This window comes from Heptranchias perlo, chromosome 5 (genome assembly GCF_035084215.1).
Source record: "Heptranchias perlo isolate sHepPer1 chromosome 5, sHepPer1.hap1, whole genome shotgun sequence".
NCBI classification, from domain to species: Eukaryota; Metazoa; Chordata; class Chondrichthyes; order Hexanchiformes; family Hexanchidae; genus Heptranchias; species Heptranchias perlo.
The window spans coordinates 24257147-24282632 of NC_090329.1; the positions used below are offsets into that span (position 1 = coordinate 24257147).

The following is a 25486-nucleotide window of genomic DNA, read 5'->3' on the forward strand; positions in this document are numbered from 1 at the left end:
CGGGTCATTTGCTGTCTTTCTCTTCCTTCCGGATGTTTCTATGTTTCTGCCTCTCTCTTTTTTGGTTGTTTGTATATTGGGTGGCCTTGTAGGTAACACCTCTCTGTCTGCACACTGTGATTGCCTTGGCAACGGGCAGTTGGAAAGACTATCTGTAATCACCAGGTATTGTCCTGTGATTTAGAAATGCGAAGGGTTCGAGGATTTCATTTCCACAACATTCACCTGAGGAAGGAGGAAGCCTCCGAAAGCTTGTGAATTTCAAATAAAATTGTTGGACTATAACTTGGTGTTGTAAAATTGTTTACAAGAGTTGAGGACCCACAGATCCCTGTCGCATCTTGCCAATTTGAGTCCCTGTCCATTATCCCTACTCTCTGTCTCCTGCCGTTCAGCTAATTTCCCAACCAGGTCAATAATTTGCCCTCAATTCCATGAGCTTCATCTTTAGCTAACAGTCTCTTATGAGGGACTTTATCGAATGTCTTATGGATGTCCATACAAACAACATCCATAGACATTCCCCTGTCCACTACTTTAGTCGCCTCTTGAAAAAATTTAATCAAGTTCGTCAGCATGATCTACCCTTTACAAATGTAAGCTGGTGCTCTCTGATCAGCAGAAAAATTCCAAGGCATTCAGTCACACTATCCTTTAATAATAGACTCTAGTAATTTCCCGACAACAGATCATAGAAGTTACAACATGGAAACAGGCCCTTCGGCCCAACATGTCCATGTCGCCCAGTTTATACCACTAAGCCAGTCCCAATTTCCTGCACTTGGCCCATATCCCTCCATACCCATCTTACCCATGTAACTGTCCAAATGCTTTTTAAAAGACAAAATTGTACCCGCCTCTACTACTGCCTCTGGCAGCTCGTTCCAGACACTCACCACCCTTTGAGTGAAAAAATTGCCCCTCTGGACCCTTTTGTATCTCTCCCCTCTCACCTTAAATCTATGCCCCCTCGTTATAGACTCCCCTACCTTTGGGAAAAGATTTTGACTATCTACCTTATCTATGCCCCTCATTATTTTATAGACTTCTATAAGATCACCCCTTAACCTCCTACTCTCCAGGGAAAAAAGTCCCAGTCTGTCTAACCTCTCCCTATAAGTCAAACCATCAAGTCCCGGTAGCATCCAAGTAAATCTTTTCTGCACTCTTTCTAGTTTAATAATATCCTTTCTATAATAGGGTGACCAGAACTGTACACAGTACTCCAAGTGTGGCCTCACCGATGCCCTGTACAACTTCAACAAGACATCCCAACTCCTGCATTCAATGTTCTGACCAATGAAACCAAGCATGCTGAATGCCTTCTTCACCACCCTATCCACCTGTGACTCCACTTTCAAGGAGCTATGAACCTGTACTCCCAGATCTCTTTGTTCTATAACTCTCCCCAACGCCCTACCATTAACGGATGTTAGACTTACTGGTATATAATTCCCTGGTTTCCCTCTCTCACCTTCTCTTAAATAGCGGAGTGACGTGGAATTTTCCATTCTAAAGGAACGTTGTAGAGGGGGGTATGTGTATATGTAGTCATTGGTTGATGATGAAGTCAGGCTCAGTCCAATGGTTGAACTGTCTGCTGCCATTCAGTGTTTAGACTTGCACATGAATAATGATTATTTTGGTGAGTTAACTGAGGACTATAGGTGCCCATGGAACTGTGGCTTCAGGAGAGGAAGGGGGAACTTTCCACTTTCCACCCCCCCCCCCCCCCCCCCCCAATGTTATAACTCTGCTACCCAGCAGGAGAGATACTCAGTTTGAATCTTTACTTGTACCTTCATGGAGACCCGTTGGTTCAGGTTAGGAAAATCTCCAGAAGACCACCCCTGGCTCTAAACGTGCAGTTTCATTGAATCAAAGGGAATTGGCATCCATTGTATTCTTGGGTGAGTATACGGCAGGGGAGGGAGGCAAATCAGACTTTCTCCATGGCAGACAGAGAAGCTTTATAGTGTCAAAAACACCATCTTTTTTGTCTTTAATTTCCAAAGAAACACCCTCCATTCTATTGACTTATCTGAGTGGCCCTTGTTAGAGTTCAGGCCTTCTGGTGTAAGTCCCCTCACACAACCCTATTGGTACTTCTAATCTATAAATCAATGAAGCACAATGAAGCTTTTGACAAGGTCCCACATGGCAGATTGGACAAAAAAGTAAAGGCCCATGGGATACAAGGGACTGTGGCAAATTGGATCCAAAATTGGCTCAGTGGCAGGAAGCAAAGGGTAATGGTCGGGTGTTTTTGCAACTAGAAGGCTGTTTCCAGTGGGGTGCCGCAAGGCTCGGTACTAAATCCTTTGCTTTTTTTGGTATACATTAACGATTTGGACTTAAACGTAGGGGGCATGATTAAGAAATTTGCAGATGACACAAAGATAGGCCATGTGGTTGATAGTGAGGAGGAAAGCTGTAGATTGCAGGAAGATATCAATGGACTGGTCAGAAGGGCAGAAAAGTGGCAAATGGAGTTCAATCCGGAGAAGTGTGAGGTAATGCATTCGGGGAGAGCAAATAAGGCAAGGGAATACACAATAAATGGGAGGATACTGAGAGGTGTAGAGGAAGTGAGGGACCTTGGAGTGCATGTCCATAGATCCCTGAAGGTAGCAGGACAGGTAGATAAGGTGGTTAAGAAGGCATATGGAATGCTTTCCTTTATTAGCCGAGGCATAGAATATAAAAGCAGGGATGTGATGCTGGAACTGTATAAAACACTAGTTAGGCCACAGCTTGAGTACTGCGCACAGTTCTGGTCGTCACATTACAAGAAGGATGTAATTGCACTAGAGAGGGTGCAGAGGAGATTTATGAGGATGTTGCCAGGACTGGAGAATTTTAGCTATGATGACAGATTGGATAGACTTGGAACAGAGGAGGCTGAGGGGTGACTTGATTGAGGTGTACAAAAGTATGAGGGGCCTTGACATTGTGGATAGTAAGGACCTATTTTCAAAAATGTTACGTGGCAGGGATTACACCTACCCCCAGGCAAGTGTTAGTGAGCAGGAGACTCCTAACAGAATAATCACCCAACAGCTTTGAAAGGCAAATTCTGAGTAAGAAAGTTGTACCAGTTTGTAGCAAGTCCCAGGTAACATTACTGTCTATTTTTAAAAAGCAAAATACTGCGGATGCTGAAAATCTGAAGTAAAAACAAAAAATGTTTCAGGTCGACCTGAAACGTTAACTCTGTTTCTTTCTCCACAGATGCTGCCTGACTTTCTGAGCTTCTCCAACATTTTCTGTTTTTATTACTGTCTATTTTTAGATGGGCCAAGAGTTGCCACTGTGGCACTATTTAGCAGCTCTTTGGTTCATCATTATCTCTATTGAAGTTGTACAAGATGGTGCCCAAAGCATGTAAATCAGCAAAAATGTTATGTCCAGAAAACTTTGCATTGACTGCGGTTTTCATTTTTCCCTCAAACTATTAAATCTGGAAGGAAGGTTTTAGTGAGGGTGGAGATTTATTTTTGGTGAGTTGGCTATTATCAGCTGGGGTGTTACATTTGGCCAGTGTTCCTGGTTTAAGGGGAGTTCCCACTTCTGATTTTTATGCAATGACTCCTGCTGGAAAGTGTGTGTGCACAGAGATGGACGAGGACAGGACTGGGCTCTCGGTTATGCTGTCCCCATCTGATCGCTATCTAGGCTCAAACGTAAAGAACTGCCATTTGGCAAGTTAGCGGGCAGTTTTTGGTGCCAGTTATGATGTCAGCTTGGCTCGGTTGGCCTGAAGGTTGTGGGATTAAGTCATATTACAGACTTGAGCACACAATGTAGTATGAGACTTCAGTACAATACTGAGGGAAGAAGTATTGTCAGAGGTGCCATCTTTCAAATGAGACATTAAACTGAGGCCCCATCTGCCTGATCAAGTGGATGTAAAAGATCCCATTGCACTTTTTGAAGAGGGACAAGGAGTTAACCTGGTGTCCTGGCCAACATTCCTCCCTCATCCAACACCACCACAAGCAGATTATCTGATCATTCGTTCATTTACTGTTGTACATAACAGTGATTGCACTTCAAAAATCAACCCATTGTTATAAAATGCTGTGGGACATCCTGACATCATTGGACATGATGAGGTGCTACATAAATGCAAAGTTCTTGCCTTTGATTTTTTGGAACTGCACCTAAGCAGGTCAGTGTCTTCAGGAGAAGGGGGAGAGTTTCCATTTGTATCAGATTTATATGACAAGTTATTGAATAACTTTAAAATACAAATGCTAGTATATAATTTTCTTTCTAAAATTTTTTTATTATTGACATTTAAGTTTCTCTCCTAAAAGCTGCTACTATTCCAGCCAAGAGCGTTCTAAAGCTATTGTACCAATCACGTGTGTTCTAAAGATATTCTTATTCCAATCACGGGCATTCTAAAACTGCTATTGTACCAATCAAGGGCATTCTTAAGCTATTCTTACTATAACAATCGGGGGTTCTAAAACTATTCTCACTAACAATTAGGCATTCTAAAGCTGTTACTATACCAATTAAGGGTGTTCTAAAGCTTTTACCAAACCAATCAAGGTCGTTCTAAAGTTATTATACCAAGCAAGAGCGTTCTAAAGCTATTACTACACCAATCAAGGTCGATCTAAAGGTATTATTATACCAATCAAGAGTGTTCTAAAGCTATTAATTATTATACCAATCAAGGTCGATCTAAAGGTATTATTATACCAATCAAGAGTGTTCTAAAGCTATTAATTATTATACCAATCAAGGTCGATCTAAAGCTATTATTATACCAATCAAAAGTGTTCTAAAGCTATTATAACCAATCAAGGGCGTTCTAAAGCTATTCATATTATACCAACCGAGCGTTCTAAAGCTATTACTATAGCAGTCAAGGCAGTTCTAATTTAAATGAATTGATGTTGACAATGTTAAAGTTCCAATCAATCCTGTAATTAAAATCAACAATGTTACATTATAACCTAATACTTCAGTCGACGCGAAATGCAGAGCTTGTTTCCTTACATGATTAGAACATTTTTAACAACATTGCAATACTTGACTTGGTTAGTATGTTGATTACGATCTATTAAAATAGATTACTTGTTTTCCAAAGGACGTATTGTAGTTACTGTATTTTTCTTTGATATAAGGTGGATTTCGAAAACGAAAACATGATAACATGCAGCCTCGTAACCGAAAGGAAGAAAAGGAAAGTAAAGTAAACCCGTCCTCCCCAGTGTTGTTATCCTTCAAGTGTAAGTATTTTATTCGCCCACCCCTTTTATTGTTTTCATCCCATTTTTAGCTTGCTGTGCCAATCAAGGGCGATCTAAAGCTATTCTTACTGTACCAGTATTGAGTCGATCAATACAATGGAGACAGACAGGAAAGTAGATTATTAAGAAAGGTGAAAGGGAGCCAAAGAAAAGTTGGGATGAGAAGCAACATGGAGATGTGAGTTAGGAAATAATGACAAGCAGTATGAAGCATGTACTAAAGCAGTGACTGATTTGTACTGGAAGAGTGAAATCCGAACAGAAAAATATTACACCTATATCATAAATCTCACCATAACCCTATGGTCCTCTGGTGGCATTTCCAAGGGATTTCTTGCTTCAAAAAGTTTTATTTCTGTCCTCTTGCAGGTGTGGACCTTTGTTGAGATATGTTTTTACAGGCCCAGCACCTTGTAGTACCTCACCAAAGTGGCAGTCTTGACAGTGATTATCAGAAGGCTCTACAAGCACAGCTGCATCACAGCTGAGCCCAATCCTGTCCTTATCTTATGTCTACACTCATGCAACAATTGCTGGATAGATTGCAGGAGTGGCAATACTCATTTGTTATGCATTTACTCCCACCCTGACAGATCAGCTAAATTCAAGAAGATCCCCTTTTAGTTTTGAGGGGTAGGACAAAACTGGCAGGACCAGTCTCATCACAAGGAAATCCAACTCCTGTCAACTGAGATTAAATTTAAGGCTTGTGTATCTTGGAAATTTGGCATTGCATATTGCATGAAGTGAGGGATAATCTAGATTATCTCACAAAACACTGGCTCCTGATAAAACTAACACTGGAAGTGCAGTTGCTTTATGGTATCTTGGCCTGATATGAGCCAGACCTCATGCTTGTCCCAAGGGAGAAAAAAGAAAGACTTGCATTTATATAGTGCCTTTCACGATCTCAGGATGTCCCAAAGCGCTTTACAGCTAATGAAGTACTTTTTGAAGTGGAGACACTATTGTAATGTAGGAAATGCAGCAGCCAATTTGCGTACAGCAAGATCCCACAAATAACAATGTGAAAATAACCAAGTAATCTATTTTAGTGATGTTGGTTGATAAATATTGGCCCGGTCACTGGGAGAACTCCTATGCTCTTCTTCGAAGTAGTGCTGTGGGATCTTTTATGCCTACTTGAGAGGGCAGAGGAGGCCTCGGTTTAACATCTCATCTGAAAGATGGCACCTCCAACAGTGCAGCATTCCCTCAGTACTGCACTGGGTGTCAGCCAAGATTTTGTGCTCAAGTCTCTGGAGCGGGACTTGAACCCACAACTTTCTGACTTGAGGTGAGAGTGACACCAACTGAGCCACAGCTGACGTGCAATAAAGAAAGTAAATAAAGACTTGATGAGGATACTAAAGGAAAGATTTGGGTGTCAGTTTGGTTTGTAACAAATTCATTGTCTCTTTACAGTGGGGCTAGAGAAACCCAGCTTCTGCTGTGTTATTAGAGCTTCTGTATTCTACATTGGTTAAAATAGACATACCTTACACTTACAGATAATTACTGATTGAACTGTGGGGGGATCTACATGCCATTTGAATATATCTGGCCATTTCTGGGAGGGGGTAAAATATGTTTCTTGGGTAATTGGATTAGCTTTTTTAAGGATATTCGTGAATATTCTTTTCTATAGCTCTTTTTAACTATTGAAGGTTGTATTATTTTTGGAATGTCAAATTGTCAGTTTTGTACAACTGCTAGGTCCGTTCCAGGACACCATAGTTATTAAACTCATTATAAATTCTCTGAGAATATGCCTCGATTATTTACAAACCAGTGAATCTGCCATGGCATTGCTGACAATGAGTCAGGGGATGAGCATTTTATACTGTGCGCATGCTGACAGCAACTTCCCTCCTACGCAGCAGAGCCAAAGATACTCCACTTACGTGGTTATTGTCTTTCTCTCTGCCACATACACAGCCCCTCTCTTCACAGCCAGTGTCTGTGTGTCTCTCTCTCTTTGTCTTTCTTTCTCCCCTTTTCTCTCTTTTCTTCTGTCTCTTCAGTCTTTCTTCTCTCATTATCTTTCTCTTTTTCTTCTCCCTCTCCCCTCCTATTTTCATTCTCCACTTTCTCCTCTCTGCACACTTTCTCTTTGCTCTCTCTTCTCTTGTGCTCTTTGTCCACTTGCCTGTGCATGCTCATCTCTCTGCCCCTCTCTCTGCTCAGCTAGTAGCACACTCACCTCTGATTCTGAAGGTTGTGGGTTCAAATGCCACTTCAGGACTTGAACAGATAATCTAGACTGACCTTCAGGGCAGTACTGAGGGAGTGCTACATTGTCAAAGGTGCTATCCTTTGGATACGATGTCTGCTGGTTCATGTGACGATCCTTTGGCACTAGTCATAGAAAAGCAGGGAGTTCTGGTATTCTGGCTAAACATCCCCTCTTGCACAAAACATGTAAAATATATTAACTGGCCGTTCATCTAATTTGCTGCTTGTGCGACCTTGCTGTGTGCAAATTGTTTGCTGCATTTGCTCACATACAATAGTGACTGTATTTCACAAGTAATTCATGGTTGTGAAGTGCTTCCGGATTTCCTGATTGAAGAAGTGATAAAGCACTAAATAACTGCAAGTTCATTCTTTCACCACATTTTCCTTTACGTTTTCTTTCTCTTGCATCTGTTCCTTCAATTATATAGTTTTGGCCACTTAGTGTGTTCGACCAATTATATCATTGATATAAATATGTTTCTCTTGGCCCTTTGTAATTTGTAGTTGTATGAATGGACAATATTATATATTCGTATGACATTTGTAATTAAAAACATTAGAAGAACTAACTGAAGCTTTGAAGAAACCCTGAGTGTTTTGCTGTTTTTAAACTAACCCTTTAGCAGGCCTGGAAAGGTTCCTTTAATCTGTGGTTGACAGGGAAGAAGGCTTGGTTTATACATGGTTTGAATAAATCACTGCTGTGGAGGCTACTTCAGGTTTCATTCTCTGCCTCAGGGACTTTTCAGGAAGTGCTTTTCAATGTTAACGGAAGTGAAACGTGCAGTAGTTTCTATTGTTCTGTAAGAATGACATTGTATCATTTGCAATGAATGGTCCATTGACATTTTCACAGATGAACTAAAATTGTGATTATAGACAAACTAATTGTTTTCCTCATTTTGTTTTGATCAGCCTTTCAAAAGGAGCTTGATGCAAAGCATGATAAATATGAGAGGCTAGTAAAACTCAGTCGTGATATAACTATTGAAAGCAAACGGACTATTTTTCTTCTGCACAGAGTAACCAGGTGGGTCATAAACAAGATCTTAATTAATTATATTTAATTTTTGTGGTAAGTTAATAAATGAAGAGCCCTATTTATTTATAAAGCAGATCTCCCATGGTGTTGCTCACATGAATCTGGATAAATGCTGTTTAATAAGGACAGAAGTGTTATTTCATGTAATACTCATTGTATAAATCTGCTGGTAGTGTCAGCCTGTGTCTCTTTTTAAGGTCACAAAGTGTAAATGTTAAATAAACAGAGCCACATTCATTCATAGTTTAATTGTTGTTTAGTCCAGGAACTTTGCAAATTGGAATGTGTTGGTTAGTTTCATTCTCTGGCCGAGAAGCATTTCCAGGTTGTTTTACAACTAACAAAGTGTGACCTGCGTGTGCAGGTGCACCATGTTTAATATTACGGTAGAATCCAAAAGTAAGTTAAAGGGATTTTATAGAAACAGGATCTTTATGGAAATTTAAAGCATGATATGTTATTCTGTTGCTGAAGTGTGCCCTTTTTAAGACTTTAGGTGTAATTGCTCTATGATGAAATGAATACTCAGTCATGGGTCAGGCTGCAGATCAGAACCCTGGCTACATTTGTGGGACGGTGAATTACGAAGAAGCAGACATTCTGGCTCCAGCTAATTCATCTGGGAACTCTGAAACGAATGGGGATAGTTCTGGGATCTAGGGTAACTGGGAGAGGGGTCCTGGATTTTGGGAGCACTGGGATAGGAGGCCCCAGATTCTGGGAGCACTGGAGACAGTTCTCTGATCAGGGAGGACAGCTAATATGATCTAGGAGTTTGTGAGCCCTGAGATCTGGGAGGGGGGTGGTCTTGGGTTCCAGCATGACAAGGGGTATGAGTGGAGAGGCAGGTTTGCACCCTTTTAGAGGCTTGTGGCCTAGAAGAATGAGACCTCAACCACCCTTGGCCTGGTTTGGCCATCGGGTGCCCTGCCACATCCTATCTCCCCCATCCCCCGTCTGCCTGTCTTATCAGCCTACTCCCAACCTGTCCGATGCCCCATTTGTAGCATCAGGCATTCTCCCCCACTGCTTCCCCTATACATTTGTGCCTTAAAGCATTTAGTACTATTAGTAAGTTTGCTGACTTGTACGATCTTTAATAAATATACATTTTCAGTTCATTGTTTACAGTTTCCTGTTTTTTTAATACAAAATAATTTACTCTTAAATTTCATAAATGGTTTAGAAGAGAGAGATTTTTTAACTTAAATTTCATCCTTTTGACTGAGAAAAGGAAATACATTCTTGATAAAGAATTTTTGTTTTGTTTTGTAACTGTTAACAAATAAACCACAGCTACATTAGAAGTGTGAGGTAATGCATTTGGGGAGGACAAACAGGGCAAGGGAGTACACAATAAATGGGAGGATAGTAAGAGGTGTCGAGGAACAAAGGGACCTTGGAGTGCATGTCCACAGATCCCTGAAGGTAGCAGGACAGGTAGTAAGGTGGTTAAGAAGGCATACGGGATACTTTCCTTTCGTAGCCGAGGCATAGAATATAAGAGCAGGGAGGTTATGTTAGAACTGTATAAAACATTGGTTAAGCCACAGCTTGAGTACTGTGTACAGTTCCGGTCACCATGTTACAGGAAAGATGTGATAGCACTAGAGAGGGTACAGTGGAGATTTACGAGAATGTTGCCGGGGTTGGAGAATTTTAGCTACGAGAAAAGATTGGATAGGCTGGGGTTGTTTTCTTTGGAACAAAGGAGACTGAGGGGAGATTTAATTGAGGTATATAAAATTATGATGGGACTAGATAGAGTGGATAGCTCTTAGCAGAGGGGTCAGTGACCGGGGGCATAGATTTAAAGTAATTGGTAGAAGGATTAGACGGGAGCCCAGGATAAATTTTTTCACCCAGAGGGTGGTGGGGGTCTGGAACTCGCTGCCTAAAAGGGTGGTACAGGCAGAAACCCTCAACTCATTTAAAAAGTACTTGGATGTGTACTTGAAGTGCCATAACCTGTAGGGCTACGGACCAAGTGTTGGAAAGTGGGATTAAACTGGATAGCTCTTTTTCAGCCGGCACAGACATGATGGGCTGAATGGCCTCCTTCTGTGTCTCCTTTCTGTGGTTCTACACTGCTAATTACAAGTGTAGCAACTACAGATGTTGTCTAAGTGAACACTTCAAAATAGAAAAGGAGCATCTGCTAATATGTTAATGTCTGAAGTAGAGAATTCAGAATCCAATTTGTTTCAAAGGGGCATAAATTCAACATTGTTGCACCCATTTTTACTGGTGTAAAAATGGGTGCAATTATGACTAATTTAGCAGATCCCTGATTTGGGATGCTGTTAAATTCGTCGAGGCCTATTTTTAGGCAGCTTGAGCACCCACCTGAAATGAGCGGAGGCTTCACTTCAATATTGAAATGATTGTCTTGCGTGCATTTCAGGATCCTTTTGCTAATTTTCAGGCTCTGCAGCGGCCCATAAATGGACCACCGGAGGCTTCTGAAGATTTTTTTAAACTTGCCTTAATTTGGAGCCAGGAGGAGCGCTCTCATGTCTCCTCTCCCTCCCTCAACAGCATTAAGGAATCCTTTATTTTAAAAAAAGTGAAGTGAATGAATAGTTACCAACATGCTACTGTCATTATGTCATGCATTTTTTCCTATAAAGGAAGATCAACGTGCTATTTTTCTGTTGCTACGTTAAACGGAGTGTTTGCTTACAAGATACTGTTGTGTAATTCATTTTAGAACAATAATAATCTCTAGCCAACTATTGGAATTGATCATAGAATCATACAGCACAAAAGGAGGCCATTCAGCCCATTGTGCCTCTGCCAGCTCTTTGAAAGAGCTAGTCAATTAATCCCACTCCCCAGCTCACTTTTTTTTGCAATGGGAAATGAATCCACTGCTGCGTGAAACACTGTATTTGTCAAATAATAAAAGCTGAACTTTCCCAGACCAAAATACCATGGACTGAAATGAGCAAAACAGAGAATTGACTTTGGAAAGATGAATTATCAAATTTCTTTTTGAAACTCACGTGGAATTTCCTTTATTAAACTAAATATTCACAATTGATGGTTAGTTAACTATTACATCCAATAAACATTTCCCTTCACAGCGTTAGTGACATTGAAGAATTACTAAGTGAATCTGAAACCAGATTTGGTGATATTAGACAAAAGATCCAGCAAATTGCCCAGGAGCTGATTGGTGAAGACATGTGCCAATTTCACCGAGCATTTTCTCCAGGTAAGGCCAGTTTAAATATATTTTCAACTTTTGACTTAAATAGCATTGCATAATACTTCAACCTAAAACCTAAATTTCACTTGTTCCTTTCAAAATAAGGTGAACCTGTTCTGTAGACGACTAAGTTATTTTTGAAAGGATTACTGATTGTTTAGTTTATTAGCTGAGCTAAATTGTGTAATGGAATAATGTGATTTAAACAATCTGAAGCTTGTTGACCTTCATGCTGTTGTGAAAGATGTGGCAAAAATAGGGTTGCCAACTCTGATAGAATGTATTCCTGGAGGTTTGATCGCGCAACGGTTATAGCAGCTGGCCCCCAATAGTCCAGCAGGGTCATGAGCAGAGGTCATGGATGCATTGGGATTCCCACTCTGTTGCATTCACAATGGAAGAGCGGGTCTAAGGCATTTGGGTCCCAATAAGTTTTACCGTATAATTCTTATTGCTGTATAATTTTTATTGGTTCAGGATGCGTAAAATTGCTGGGCCAAATTCCTCTGACTGCTTATTTTGTGCCCAGGTGACCTCTGAGTACCGACATGCAGTGTATACTGATTTTATTAAAAAATTGGTGGCTTTTTTTCCCTTTGCTTTATTGGTATCTTTGTAATCCTCCTATTTTACAATATCTGCAACTGAACAAATGGCAAATGCAGAGAGCTGCTGAACTGAGGAGTGACCATTTTTACCATTGTGAAATCCCCCGTTGAAACAGCAGTAGGCCATTCAGCCCCTCGAGCCTATACCGCTATTCTGTTAGATCGTGACTGATCCGTACCTCAACTCCATTTACCCTCCTTTGCTCCATATCCCTTGATACCCTTACCTAACAAAAATCTATCAATCTGTCTTGAAAATTTCAATTGACCCAACATCCCCACGGCCTTTTGGGGGACAGAGTTCCAGATTTCCACTACCCTTTGTGTGGAAAAAGTGCTTCCTGATTTCACTCCTAATGGTCTAGCTCTAATTTTAAGATTGTGTCCTTTTGTTCTGGATTCCCCCACCAGAGGACTGTAGTTTGGGGGGTGATTTTACTGCTATCTTTTTGAAATTGATTCTAAAGATGCAGTGTAGAGATCCCCAGTGTTATCCTGAACCTATGAGGTTAGTTGCAAATGAAGTCACTTCTAAGAGCTGATCTTGTAGTGGGTTTGTATCATGCAACCATATTCATATCTCTTCTTGCACTGGAGATTGTTGGATTTTATATCAGATCAGGACTAGTACTCTAGCTCCAGCGAACTATCCTTAAGTAATTAACAGATTTGAGGACCCATGAGACAGTGATCTGTCTGACATGTTTATTAATATGACAGCGCACTGACTCTACAAGCAAGCAATACTTTTATATACTCACAAGTAGGATACCCATCAGGAAAATATGAGCTTACACCTCACCAGGGAATTTGCAATCTTGAGTCTCGACTTGCTTTAAAGCTCACTCATGTTTATACACCTGGATGGACAATTCTTAAGCAACGTCAGGTGACTTGCTTTGAACCTGTCGACGATTCTCAGACTACTGTCATGTGATCCTTGTGTGTTATATGCCAGGCTCCAGTAGGTGGCAATGTCGCACCATGTGTACTTTTTTCTGGCTGGAATGTAAAGGACTTCCAGCTGGAATGTAAGATAACCTTGCATGGATGTCACCATTCACTCTCTTCCCAGGACATTAGCAAACTAACCCAGACATGCGGTCCCCAGACGAGGCATCATTTTTATACAGATCCTTTGATGAATTTTGTCATTCTTCTTAAATTGCCCTAAACTCTGCATGACCATCTCATATTAATACTGACTTCTGTATTGATAAGCTATTTTTACTCACTTCTCACTAGATGTTCTGAGCCTTCTGCTGAATTGTGCTGTAATTTCTACGCTTCCTGCTTTACTGTAGTCCTCTAAGCCAACCATCCCATGATGCTCTTTACCTATGCCAAGCTGTTAATTTATAATATTACTCACTATCCTACAGAGACCCATTCACTCTGAGCTGGATAGAATTTAGCCCTTCCATAGTGCAGTCCTTTCAAGGTCTGTAACTGGTGTGCCAGAAGAAGGTTTAACTGAAACCCAAGCTACTTGATACGAAAGATGTTTTTTAAAAGCATTCAGAAATTCAAAACTGGTCTTGCTGGTTATAGTCTTGTGTGTCAATGTGAAAAGCTGATAAGAGTGTACGTATGATGCTGTGTTACTATCTTATAATACGTATGGTCTCTATAACCCGTGGAGATTTGCTAATATGAAATACTAGAGTTGATCTGAAACTAGCATTGTAAGTAAGATTGTCAAACTGTGGGATCTTTGGTCTCCTGAACTTTCTTCAACATCATTCTGTGGAACACATGGACAAATACTTTTCATCATTGATTCGTCAAAGAAATATGACAGCAAAAACCTCAATGGAGTCCATTACATTGGGTTCTCACCTACTTCATTGGGCATCAATTGTCCTTCATTTATACTTTGATATTTCCATGTTTTGACATGGAAAAACAAGTTTATTTTTAATTTGAAGCCAAGAAATGCTTTATCCTGTGCAATTTTATATTTCTTGGAAAGTGGCCAGGGACAAGGCAGACGAATAGGAAGTCATGCATGAATGGTCAGTCTTAATGTCAGCCATAAAGATGTCTAAAATTTATCTCAGAAAAAAATAATTTCAGATAAAAGTCATGCTTTATACTATTTTCAGGTTTTTACCCCCTAAAATTTTAGTTCTTCATTCAGCATTCTCCTGACATGGAGTTGGTCCCAAGTCTTATTGTTCCTGGGTTTTTATTATTTATTATGATGTGGGTAACGTGAAGAATGCTATGTCTTAAAGCTGTTGTTGACAAGTGATTGGCTGTTTGTTCCCCCTATAAACACAGTCAGGATGCCCAAGAATTAATTCATTTTCCCCAGCTCCACTAATGGGTATGATCTAAGAATCAAATATCTGCCTTCAAGTTACAATGTTAATAATTGTCATTCTTGCCTTGGATTTTCAAGGCCAACCCATAAAGATAGGGCAATGTGACCTCCTGTTCTATGGAAAAAACAAGGACACTTCACAAACATACCTAGAAAAATTAATCATTCTGATATTTATGGAGTGTATAATTTACCACCTCCAGTCTCTGGAAATTCAAGTTCAGCTGTAATTACTTCAAATTGTTAACAATGGCAAAAAAAAAATCAACCTCCAGCCCTTCAAAAAATGCCTTCATTGTTTACCTCAATGGAGGCTCTCTACTGGTACCAGCATCCCATCACCGTGCAAAATCTTGCATTTTCATTTTCAGTGCTCTGTCTGTTAAAATCAAATTCAGCACCTCACAAACCAACAAGGTTGACACCGAGTCTTCCCTCAGCTGTGGTGTGGAATTCACCAGATGCTGCTTTCCTTGGCACCAAGTCTACTGCTAAATCCTTCCCGTCCATTCTGATATCATCCAGCCTTCAGGGAATTGCAGGATTTAAACCTATTGAGTTTGTACAGTAAGCTTTTGAGCAGCTTTTAAAGAATTCAGCGAACACTCCACAATCAAAAAATGAACCAGCTCTTTCAGGACTGCTTTGTACATTGGCTATTACATGCCCCAAGTATCCTTCGATGAGCACCACTCCTCTTTTATCTTGAACAATTCTGTCCTGCCTTGCACTGGAAGAACCTATTGATTCTTCCTTCAGTGTAGGGTTGGAGACCACAATGGCTAGCTCTTTTGTTTCTATATTACAGACTGTAGAAGCTCTGCCTGAGGTCTCAGCTATTTTACCTGATTAATGTTGTTAATACAATTCCTACTGATGATTTCCCTCCCTCGACACCACAGAATTCTATGTGATTGGCCCTCCTGGATAACAAGTCCCTCCGTATTAAAACCATGCTTTAGGCATATCCATTATTGCCTTTGTGTTATCCATCAAGAAAATTTCCCTCCTCAATTAATATTGCAGTACTTTATTAAAATCTTCTGAATGCCCAATCATTCCAGATATTCCACCTTCTACACCCAATGAATCCCTTAAGTTAGCAAAACAGAGCTCATCGAGAGGTGAAATTCTGCCCATTTAGACCTCTCTTGGTTCCAGATTGGGAGCTTCATTTTACTGAGTAACCCATTTGAGCCCGTGAGTTCACATGATTTTAAAGTTCTTTGGAAAACTGCCTTGCTCTTAGGATTACTGTCAGCGTGCAGAGTGATTGAGTTTTAGGCTATCATTATAGATCAACCCTATTTGCTCTGGTTTCTGTAGATTGTTTTTATTGAAGGTCAGGAGATTAATATTCCTTGATTTTAATCTCTACCTTAAATCAAAATATCACTGCCATCTCCTTTTTCTGGATGCCCACAACAAAACATGCACATTTTGCATCAATAATACAAAATTTCTCTAAGTGGTAACAATTTGTTTCATAATGAACAAAAACCATGGGTAAGCCATTAAGCAAACAATACATAGTGACATGGATGATGGGACATATCCTGCACAGTTACAGCTGAGCAGATAATGAATGAGTTAAAGAACATTCCAGCTGTTCTTTGGCTGTCACCCTGGGCTTCCCTTAATCACGTGCTGATTGAACCAATTTGTAAGGCTATAAATGGATGAATCCCTTAAGTTTGCAAAACATTACTCATTGGATTTGACAGCATCCTGAGATTTAACTTTCAGCAAATTGGTAGTATATTTTGATGCTGAAAACCCATTACCCAATCTCTTCCTAAAGTTATCTTTTTTATTTTTCTAGTGAAGCATTCTCCACACACTCTGCCCTCCCAGCCAGCCCCAACACGTCTGATAGGGTTTTTTTGTTTACTTATGACATATTGTATAGCCAAATACTGTAGCACAGCTCAAAATGAACTGATGCTCAGACACACTTTTGTGTGGAGAATGCTTCACTCAAAGAATGAAGACAACACCGACAAGGTATTAACTGGTCTTTACCTCACAAATTTCTGGGTTCTTCCACGCAACAAGAGGACAGGGCAAGAATCAGCAAGAACTAACTGAATGACCAATCTTGTCATTAAAAAAACTGATCGTTACCTCTGAAATGAGAATTTACCTTGGATAAAATTTCAAAAGTTCATTTTTAAAAAAACTTTGTTTTCAGGTTTTTATTACGTTCAAAAATGCAGTTACCGTAAATGTTTCAGGTTTTTCCACTCAACTGACGGCCAGATGTACAAACTGCGGGTATATAAACAATCTTTTTGAAAACAATAATTCTTTGTGAATTCTAAGTATAAACAAAAAAGGCAGATGCTTTCTCAATCTCACTTTGTGGAAGAGTAAGTAAACATGGCTGCTTTAATAAACAAACACAAGTTACTTCATGAAATGTTTAAAGGCAAATGCTGTATACTGTTTCCATGTTTTTATACAATGAAAACAAATTTATTTTTACGCCTTCAAGCACCAAAACGAGTATACCTACCTTTGTTGTCAAAAATGTTCAATTATTGCAATAGAAATTTGCATGAGGTATAATGTCAATGCAGAAGTGCGATAGATAGGAGGAAAGTCATGTATAGTATATATAGTCGTACCACTTCTATAATGAGGTAGATTTGCCAAATCAGTGCTCCTGGTACAGAACATCACACGATGGGATCGCATATCATGTACTCAGATATGGAGGTTAGCACGCCCTGAGGGATTTTCCTTCCATTAAATTCCTGATATGCGTTCCTGTCGCATGAAACTCAGTGCTGAGAGTGCTGATTCGTAACATCAATCTGAACATTACGAGCAGATCTCCCTTGGTGAGTTTTGTAATCATGGTATTATGTCGTGACTTTAAATTCTTGAAAATTTGTAATTACGCTGTAGTTCAAGCTTGTGCTATATGTAATGGCGCAATATTTTGATGATTTATAATGACTGAGAGAATTCAACTCAGGCACTTCCCAGACCAAGTTCAAGAAGGGGCCACAAGGAAACAGCCTATCCCAGTCCCTTTAGGAAGGGCAAGAATCAACCCAAAAAGATCTTTCAGTGTATACTCAGGACCCTTGATATACCCCAACCCAGCCAAACCCTGGGGGCTATCATCAAATTATCTTGACCATCCCAATTAGTAAGTTATTTCCATTCAGTGCAAAACTGTTCATAGAGCCCCACTATGCCAGCATATTCTCCTGTAACTACTAACATAAGAACATAAGAAATAGATGTGGAGATGCCGGTGATGAACTGGGGTTGACAATTGTAAACAATTTTACAACACCAAGTTATAGTCCAGCAATTTTATTTTAAATTCACAAGCTTTCGGAGGCAGAAGTAGGCCACACGGCCCCTTGAGTCTGCTCTGCCATTCAGTAAGATCATGACTGATCTTCTAACTTAACTCTACTTTCCTGCCCTATCTCCATATCCCTTGATTCCCAGAAGACTATCGATCTCAATCTTGAATATACTAAATGACTGAGCATTCACAGCCCTCTGAGGTAGAGACTTCCAAAGATTCACAACCCTCTGAGTGAAGAAATTTTTCCTCATCTCGGTCCTAAATGGCCGACCTCTTATCTTGAGACTATGACCCCTAGTTCTAGACTCTCCAGCCTTGGGAAACAGCCTCTCAGCAACTACCCTGTCAAGCCCTCTAAGAATTTTATATGTTTCAATTAGATCACTTCTCATTCTTCTAAATTCCAGAGAATATAGGCCCATTCTACTCTATCTCTCCTCATAGGACAACCCTCTCATCCCAGGAATCGATCTAGTGAACCTCCGTTGTACCCCCTCTAAGGCAAGTATATCCTTCCTTGAATAAGGAGACCAAAACTGTACACAGTACTCCAGGTGTGGTCTCACCAGAGCCCTATATAATTGCAGCAAGACCTCCTTACTCTTCTACTCCAACCATCTTGCAATAAAGGCTAACATACCATTTGCCTTCCTAATTGCTGGCTGTACCTACATGTTAGCTTTCTGTGATTCGCGTACAAGGACACCCAAATCCCTCTGAATACTAACCTACCTTAGTCTATCACCTTTTAAAAAAAAAAATTCTGCTTTTCTATTCTTCTTACCAAAGTGGATAATTTCACATTCCCCACATTATACTCCATTTGACACCTGCTTGCCCACTCACTTAACCTGTCTATATCCTTTTGCAGCTTCGTTGCGTCCTTCTTACAGCTTACTTTCCCACTAGCTTTGTATTGTCAGCAAACGTGGATATATTACACTCGGTCCCCTCATCGAAGTCATAGCTATATATTGTAAACAGCTGAGGCCCAAGCACTGATCCTTGCGGCACCCCACAAGTTACAGCCTGCCAATCTGAGAATGACCTGTTTATTCCTATTCTCTGTTCGTTAACCAATCCATGCTAATATATTGCCCCCAATTCCTCGAGCCCTAATCTTGTGTAACAAACTGTAAGGTGGCACCTCATCGAATGCCTTTTGAAAATCCAAATATACTACATCCACTGGATCCCCCTTATCTACCCTGCTAGTTACGTCCTCACAAAATTCTAATAGATTTGTCAAACACTATTTCCTTTTCATAAAACTGTGTTGTCTTTGCCTAATCATATGATTTTCTAAGTACCCTGTTCCTATGTCCTTAATAATAGATTGTAGCATTTTCCCTTCTACTGATGTCAGGCTAATTGGCCCATAGTTCCCTGTTTCCTCTTTCCCCCCTTTCTTGAATAGCGGGGTTACATTTGCTATCTTCCAATCCACGGGGACCATTCTAGAATCTAGGGAACTCTGAAAGATCAAAACCAATGCAGCCACCTCTTTTAAAACCCTAGGATCTAGGCCATCAGGTCCAGGAAATTTGTCGGCTTTTAGTCCCAATATTTTTCCAGTACTTTTTCTTTACTAATCTTAATTACTTTAAGTTCCTCACTGTCATTAGACTCTTGGTTCCCTACTATTTCTGTTATGTTTTTGTGTCTTCTACTGTGACACAGATACAAAATATTTGTTTAATGTCTCGGCCATTTCCTTAATCCCCATTATAATTTCTCCTGTCTCTGCCTCTAAGGGACCCACGTTTACTTTCGCTAATCTCTCTTCCTTTTTACATACATGTAGAAGCTCTTACAGTCTGTTTTTATATTTCTTGCTAGTTTACTCTCCTATTCAATTTTCTCCCTCTTTATCAATTCCTCGGTCATCCTTTCCTGATTTATAACCCCCCCCACCCCGCCCAATCCTCAGGCTTACTACTCTTTTTGGCAACATTGTAAGCATCTTCTTTTAATTATTACTATCCTTAATTTCTCTAGTTAGCCATGGTTGGATCACTTTTCCTGTGGAGTTTTTATTCCTCAAGGGAATGTATATTCGTTGAGAATTGTGAATTATTTCTTCAAATGTTTGCCATTGCTTATCTACCGTCATATTTTTAAATCTTCTTTCCCAATCTACCATAGCCAACTCGTCCCTCATACCTACGAAATTGGCTTAGTTTAAATTTAAGACCCTAGTTTTGGACTTAACTACATCATTCTCAAACTCAATATGAAACTCTGTCATATTATGATCACTCTACCCCAGAGGATCCTTAACATAAGATTACTAATTAACCCTGTCTCATTACATAATAATAGATCTAGTACTAGATCTGTTTCCTCGTTGGTTCCTTGACATATTCTTCTGGAAAACTGTCTTGAGTGCATTCCATGAACTCATCCTCCAAACTACTTTTGCCAATTTGGTTTGCCCAGTCTATATGAAGATTAAAGTCCCCCACAATTATTGCATTACCCTTGTTACATGCTCCTCTGATTTCCTGATTTATACTCTGTCGAACACTATAACTACAGTTAGGGGCCTAAAAAAAATATTCCCACCAGTGTTTTCTGCCCTTTGTTATTTAATTCTTAGGTTCACCCATACTGATTCTACATCCTGATTTTCTGAGCTAAAATCCTTTCCCATAACTGCCTTTATCTCATCCTTTATTATCAGGGCTACCTCCTCCCCCTTTTCCATTTTGCCTATTTTTTCTTAGTCAAGTACCCTGGAATATTTAGTTCTCAACCTTGGTCACCTTGCAACCATATCTCTGTAATGGCTACTAGATCAAACCCAATTATCTCTCTTTGTTCTATTAATTCATCTGTCTTATTACGAATGCTTCATGCATTCATATATAGCGCCTTTAATTTTAACTTTTTACGATTTTCCCTGATGTGACCTTGGTCACTAATGCCCTGATACCTTTATTAAACTCTCTGTCCCTTCCTGACAAGTTTTTACCCAAATCGTTACTCTGCTCTACAGCCTCAACTTTTCTCTTTAGACTTGTAAGTTTACCCTTACCTGAACCCTCTCCCCCCACTGTTATTAGTTTAAAGCCCTACTGTTGGACAAATCGCTACCATGACTTTGTAAAGTATACGTGTGATGTCTTTTAAGGGGGAAAAAAAAACTGTCCTATAGCTAAAAGCATTATGGTATTTGAAATCAACAGAAACATGGAACAGAAACGTCGTTTTCAGAAGGGGTTCTTGGAAGAAAAGTTCCGGTAGAAGCAGAAAAATAAATCTGCAGCAATAAAAAGCAATCTTTTTTTAAAAAAACAGCGAAGCCACTCCCTAGTATTCCTGTTATGGACACTTTTTTGCTCTGCAAATGTGCTTAACAGCCCACAAGGGACACAGCTTCCTCATAGGTTTTGTAGTAGACTGTTGTTTACTCTAAGGATATTAGCTTTCAGTCTCATGCTTACTGCATTCTACAACTCTTGAAAACTCAGGTGGATCCGTTCTACTCAATTAGTATCTTTCACTCTTCAAACATTTATTTAAACTGCAATTGAAGTAAGCAAACCTTAGTCAGCCATGGGCCTCCATTAACTGAGCCAAACCATGCTGGAACTAGATGCCAAGAAGCTGCCAGATGATATGGGGGAAGTTGATTAAAGGCAATACAAAGCCTCTGGAAAACTTGTAGCCTGTTCTGAGGAAGGAAGCTGAGAGGGAAAAAAATGTCTTTGGCTAAACTGCAAATGAAAATTGCATCCTTTAAGATGAACCATTAGAAGGATGTATTCCACCTCTTCAAATAAATGGGTAAAAGGACATTGAGGACACTGCTGCTTTTATTTTGCAGCATGTATATTTGAATTCATGTAGCATGTTATCTGTTGCATTCTGGAAATTACAGTTCACAACGGATCATATGGCTCTCATCTATTAAAAGTTACTGATAAAGCAGCATGTGGGTAATGTCATGTTTCATGGCACACAAACTTTCCTTTCTTGGTGCTGCGTGAGAAGAACATCTTACTTCCAGACTGGATGTAATCGGATATAACACGTCCTGGTTGGTGCTTGATGCAGCACAAACAAGGTTTTGTTTAGACTGAGAACTATTGTGTCCAATTCTGAGCACCACACTTTAGGAAGGGTGTCAAGAGCTTGGAGAGGGTGCAGAGGAGATTTACTAGAATGGTACCGGGATGAGGGACTTCAGTTACATGGAGAGACAAGCGAATCTGGGATTGTTCTCCTTACAGCAGAGAAGGTTAAAGGGAGATTTAATAAAGGTGTTCAAAATTAGAGGAGTTTTGATAGAGTTGATATGGAGAAACTGTTTCCACTGGCAGGAAGGTTGTTAACCAGAGGACACAGATTTAAGGTAATTGGCAAAAGAACCAGAGGGGAGATGAGAATTTTTTTTATGCAGCGAGTTATGATCTGGAATGAATTGCCTGAAAGGGTGGTAGAAGATGATTCAACAGTACCTTTCAAAGGGGGATTGGATATATACTTGAAGGGGAAAAATTTGCAGAGCTATGAGGTAAGAGCAGGGATTGGGCCTAATTAGGTGGTTCTTTTAAAGTGCCGGCACAGGCACGATGGACTGAATGGCCTCCTAAGCTGTATGATTCTATAAGAATAGCGAACCAGTAGTTTTATGGCCTCATGGCATTGGCATCGTACCTAAATGTCTGTGGATTGGGCTCCTGTGGTTAGCCGATATGAAAATATGTCTGCATTAATGCGAAGAAGAAAAATTGGCCACTTTTATTTTCGTTTAAGGTTTGGGACCCAAGCTATGAAGCTGTTTCACTGCTCCCTTCCTTCTGTTGGCTTATTATAGAGTGGGTAAGTCAGGACCGTGAACTGTGCTTCTTTCTTGGCTGTAGGAGGTTTCATAGAAGATGGTAACTGCATTACAAATTGAAATTCATAACAACAATTTGCCTCATTACCTCGGCAGCCTGAGAGTCCCAAAGGTGGCCATTGGAGGAATGGAAAACAAGGCTACTTTCTGTTGGCTTTCCCACAGGTCTGATGGTGACCAGTGGCAAACCGATAAAACAGGAGAATGGCATTTGGAAGTTCTCCTATTCAGTGCTGACCTTTACATCAATATAACTCAGCCTTTCCTGAAATTTCCTGTCCTGTTTATAATTTGAAAGCAATTCAGACCACTACATTTTAAGCATACTGTTTTGACTTTATTAGGCTAATTCCCCCTTTAGATGATGTTTTTTTTTTGGAAGTGACGCATTATTCATGAACTAGTCATGTGCTGTGGAGATGCCGGTGATGGACTGGGTTTGACAATTGTAAACAATTTTACAACACCAAGTTATAGTCCAGCAATTTTATTTTAAATTCACAAGCTTTCGGAGGCTTCCTCCTTCCTCAGGTGAACGTTGTTGTCCTGCACGGTCCCAACATGAGACTTGTAGTAACTAGCAAATACGAATGAAATGGATACTATCGGATGTTCAAAATACATTTTAAATAATGAAAAGTTGTGTCAAATAGAATACATAATGTTGCTTCTATTCATGATGTATGTAGATTCAGAGAAATATTTCAACACTGCCTTAAAATTATCCCACACTGTCCCCTGATTTTATTATTCACCTTTACTGATGGCCTTTGTAAAATTGGTGTAACAATAAAAGCACAGTCAGGAATTGATTCAGACCACTTGGGAATGGGAGGGGGCGGAACCTTCTAGAAAGCTAACAAAAGTAGATGGTTCAGTTTTTCAATTTCCAAAGGATATGTATCCGCAATGTTTATAAATGTGCATATTTTGAAGAATGAGATGAATTTGCAGTGGTATAAATCATAGAATCTTACAGCACAGAAGGAGGCCATTTGGCCCAGTGCGTCTGTGCTGAATGCTGTTCATGTTTTTGAACGATGAGATACATTTGCAGTGATATAAATGTTCACATTTCTCAGAAATGAGTTGCTTACCTTAAGGTCATTTTTTCAGATTTAATGGTGCAAGTTGTGACAAGTGCATTTATATAGAAAACAAGAGGAACAAAGAAAGCATTGAGTCAATTTCTGTTTGTTTCCTCTTGAATCTGGTTCAAGTGGTTATCTTGTCTGGCAGCTAGTTTAACCTGGCTGTCACAAAATACCCCTGGGAATAGCAACAGTCAGATGAGCACTGTAATAAATTATTTAAAACTTATGAAATAAGCCCCCATGTAGAGCCAGTGGGCATCAGCAGCCGCTGTCCATCTCCTGTCATGGACAAGTATAGAAAATAATCAAAAAGGCTAATGGAATGTTGGCCTTTATATCTAAAGGAAGAGAATACAAGGGGTAGAAGTTATGCTACAGCTGTACAAAGCCCTGGTTAGACCACACCTGGAGTACTGTGTGCGGTTCTGGGCACTGCAACTTAGGAAAGATATATTGACCTTTGAGAGAGTGCAGCGTAGATTTACTAAATGATACCTGGACTCCAAGGGTTAAATTAAGAGCAGCAATTACACAAACGAGGGTTATCTTCCCTGGAATTTAGAAGGTTATGGGGTGATTTAATCGAAGTTTTCAAGATATTAAGGGGAACTGATAGGGTAGATAGAGAGAAACCATTTCCACTGGTTGGGGAGTCTAGGACTAGGGGACATAGCCTAAAAACTAGAGCCAGGACTTTCAGGAATGAAGTTAGGAAACACTTCTACACGCAAAGGATGGTAGAAGTTTGGAACACTCTTCCACAAACAGCGGTTGATGCTAGCTTAATTAATAAAGGAAAGCCAGCACGGATTTGTTAAAGGCAAATTGTGTTTAACTAATTTGATTGAGTTTTTTGATGAAGTAACATAGAAGATTGATGAGGGCAATGCGGTTGATGGGTATTTGGACTTTCAAAAGGCGTTTGATAAAGTGCCACATAATCGGCTTGACAGCAAAAATGAAGCCGAGGGAATAAAAGGGGCAGTGGCAGCATGGATATGAAATTGGCTAAGTGACAGGGAACAGAAAGTTGTGGTGAACGGTTGTCTTTCGGACTGGAGAAAGATATCCAGTGGTGTTCCCCAGGGGTCGGTACTAGGTCCACTTTTTTTTGATATACATTAATGACTTGGGTGTATAGGGCACAATTTCAAAATTTGTAGATGACACAAAAGTGTAATAAACAGTGAGGCAGATGGTGATAGACTTCAGGCAGGTGAGGACATAGGCAGGCTGGTGCAATGGGTGGACTCATGGCAGATGAAATTTAACAGAGAAGTACAGGAAAAATTAGGAGAGCAATATAAACTAAATGGTACCCTTCTAAAGGGGGTGAAGGAACAGAGACACCTGGGGGTATATGTGCATAAATCTTTGAAGGTGGCAGGACAGGTTGAGAAAGCGGTTAAAAAAGCATATGGGATCCTGGGCTTTATAAATAGAGACACAGAGTACAAAAACAAGGAACTTATGTTGAACCTTTATAAAACACTGATTCGGCCACAACTGGAGTATTGTGTCTAATT

The 25486-nt window shown here is 40.0% G+C and overlaps 1 protein-coding gene across 4 annotated transcripts in view; it reads left to right on the top strand.

Moving 5' to 3' along the window:
- tsnax (translin-associated factor X) overlaps positions 1 to 25486 on the top strand; it is an 81103-nt gene that overhangs the window by 31345 nt on the left and 24272 nt on the right. For all 4 annotated transcript variants that reach the window (XM_067984144.1, XM_067984142.1, XM_067984143.1 and 1 more), the window contains exons 2-4: positions 5142 to 5246; positions 8421 to 8535; positions 11634 to 11764. In XM_067984144.1, the coding sequence (XP_067840245.1) occupies positions 5171 to 5246; positions 8421 to 8535; positions 11634 to 11764 (322 nt within the window). In that variant the 5' untranslated portion in view covers positions 5142 to 5170. The remainder of the gene's footprint in view (positions 1 to 5141; positions 5247 to 8420; positions 8536 to 11633; positions 11765 to 25486) is intronic.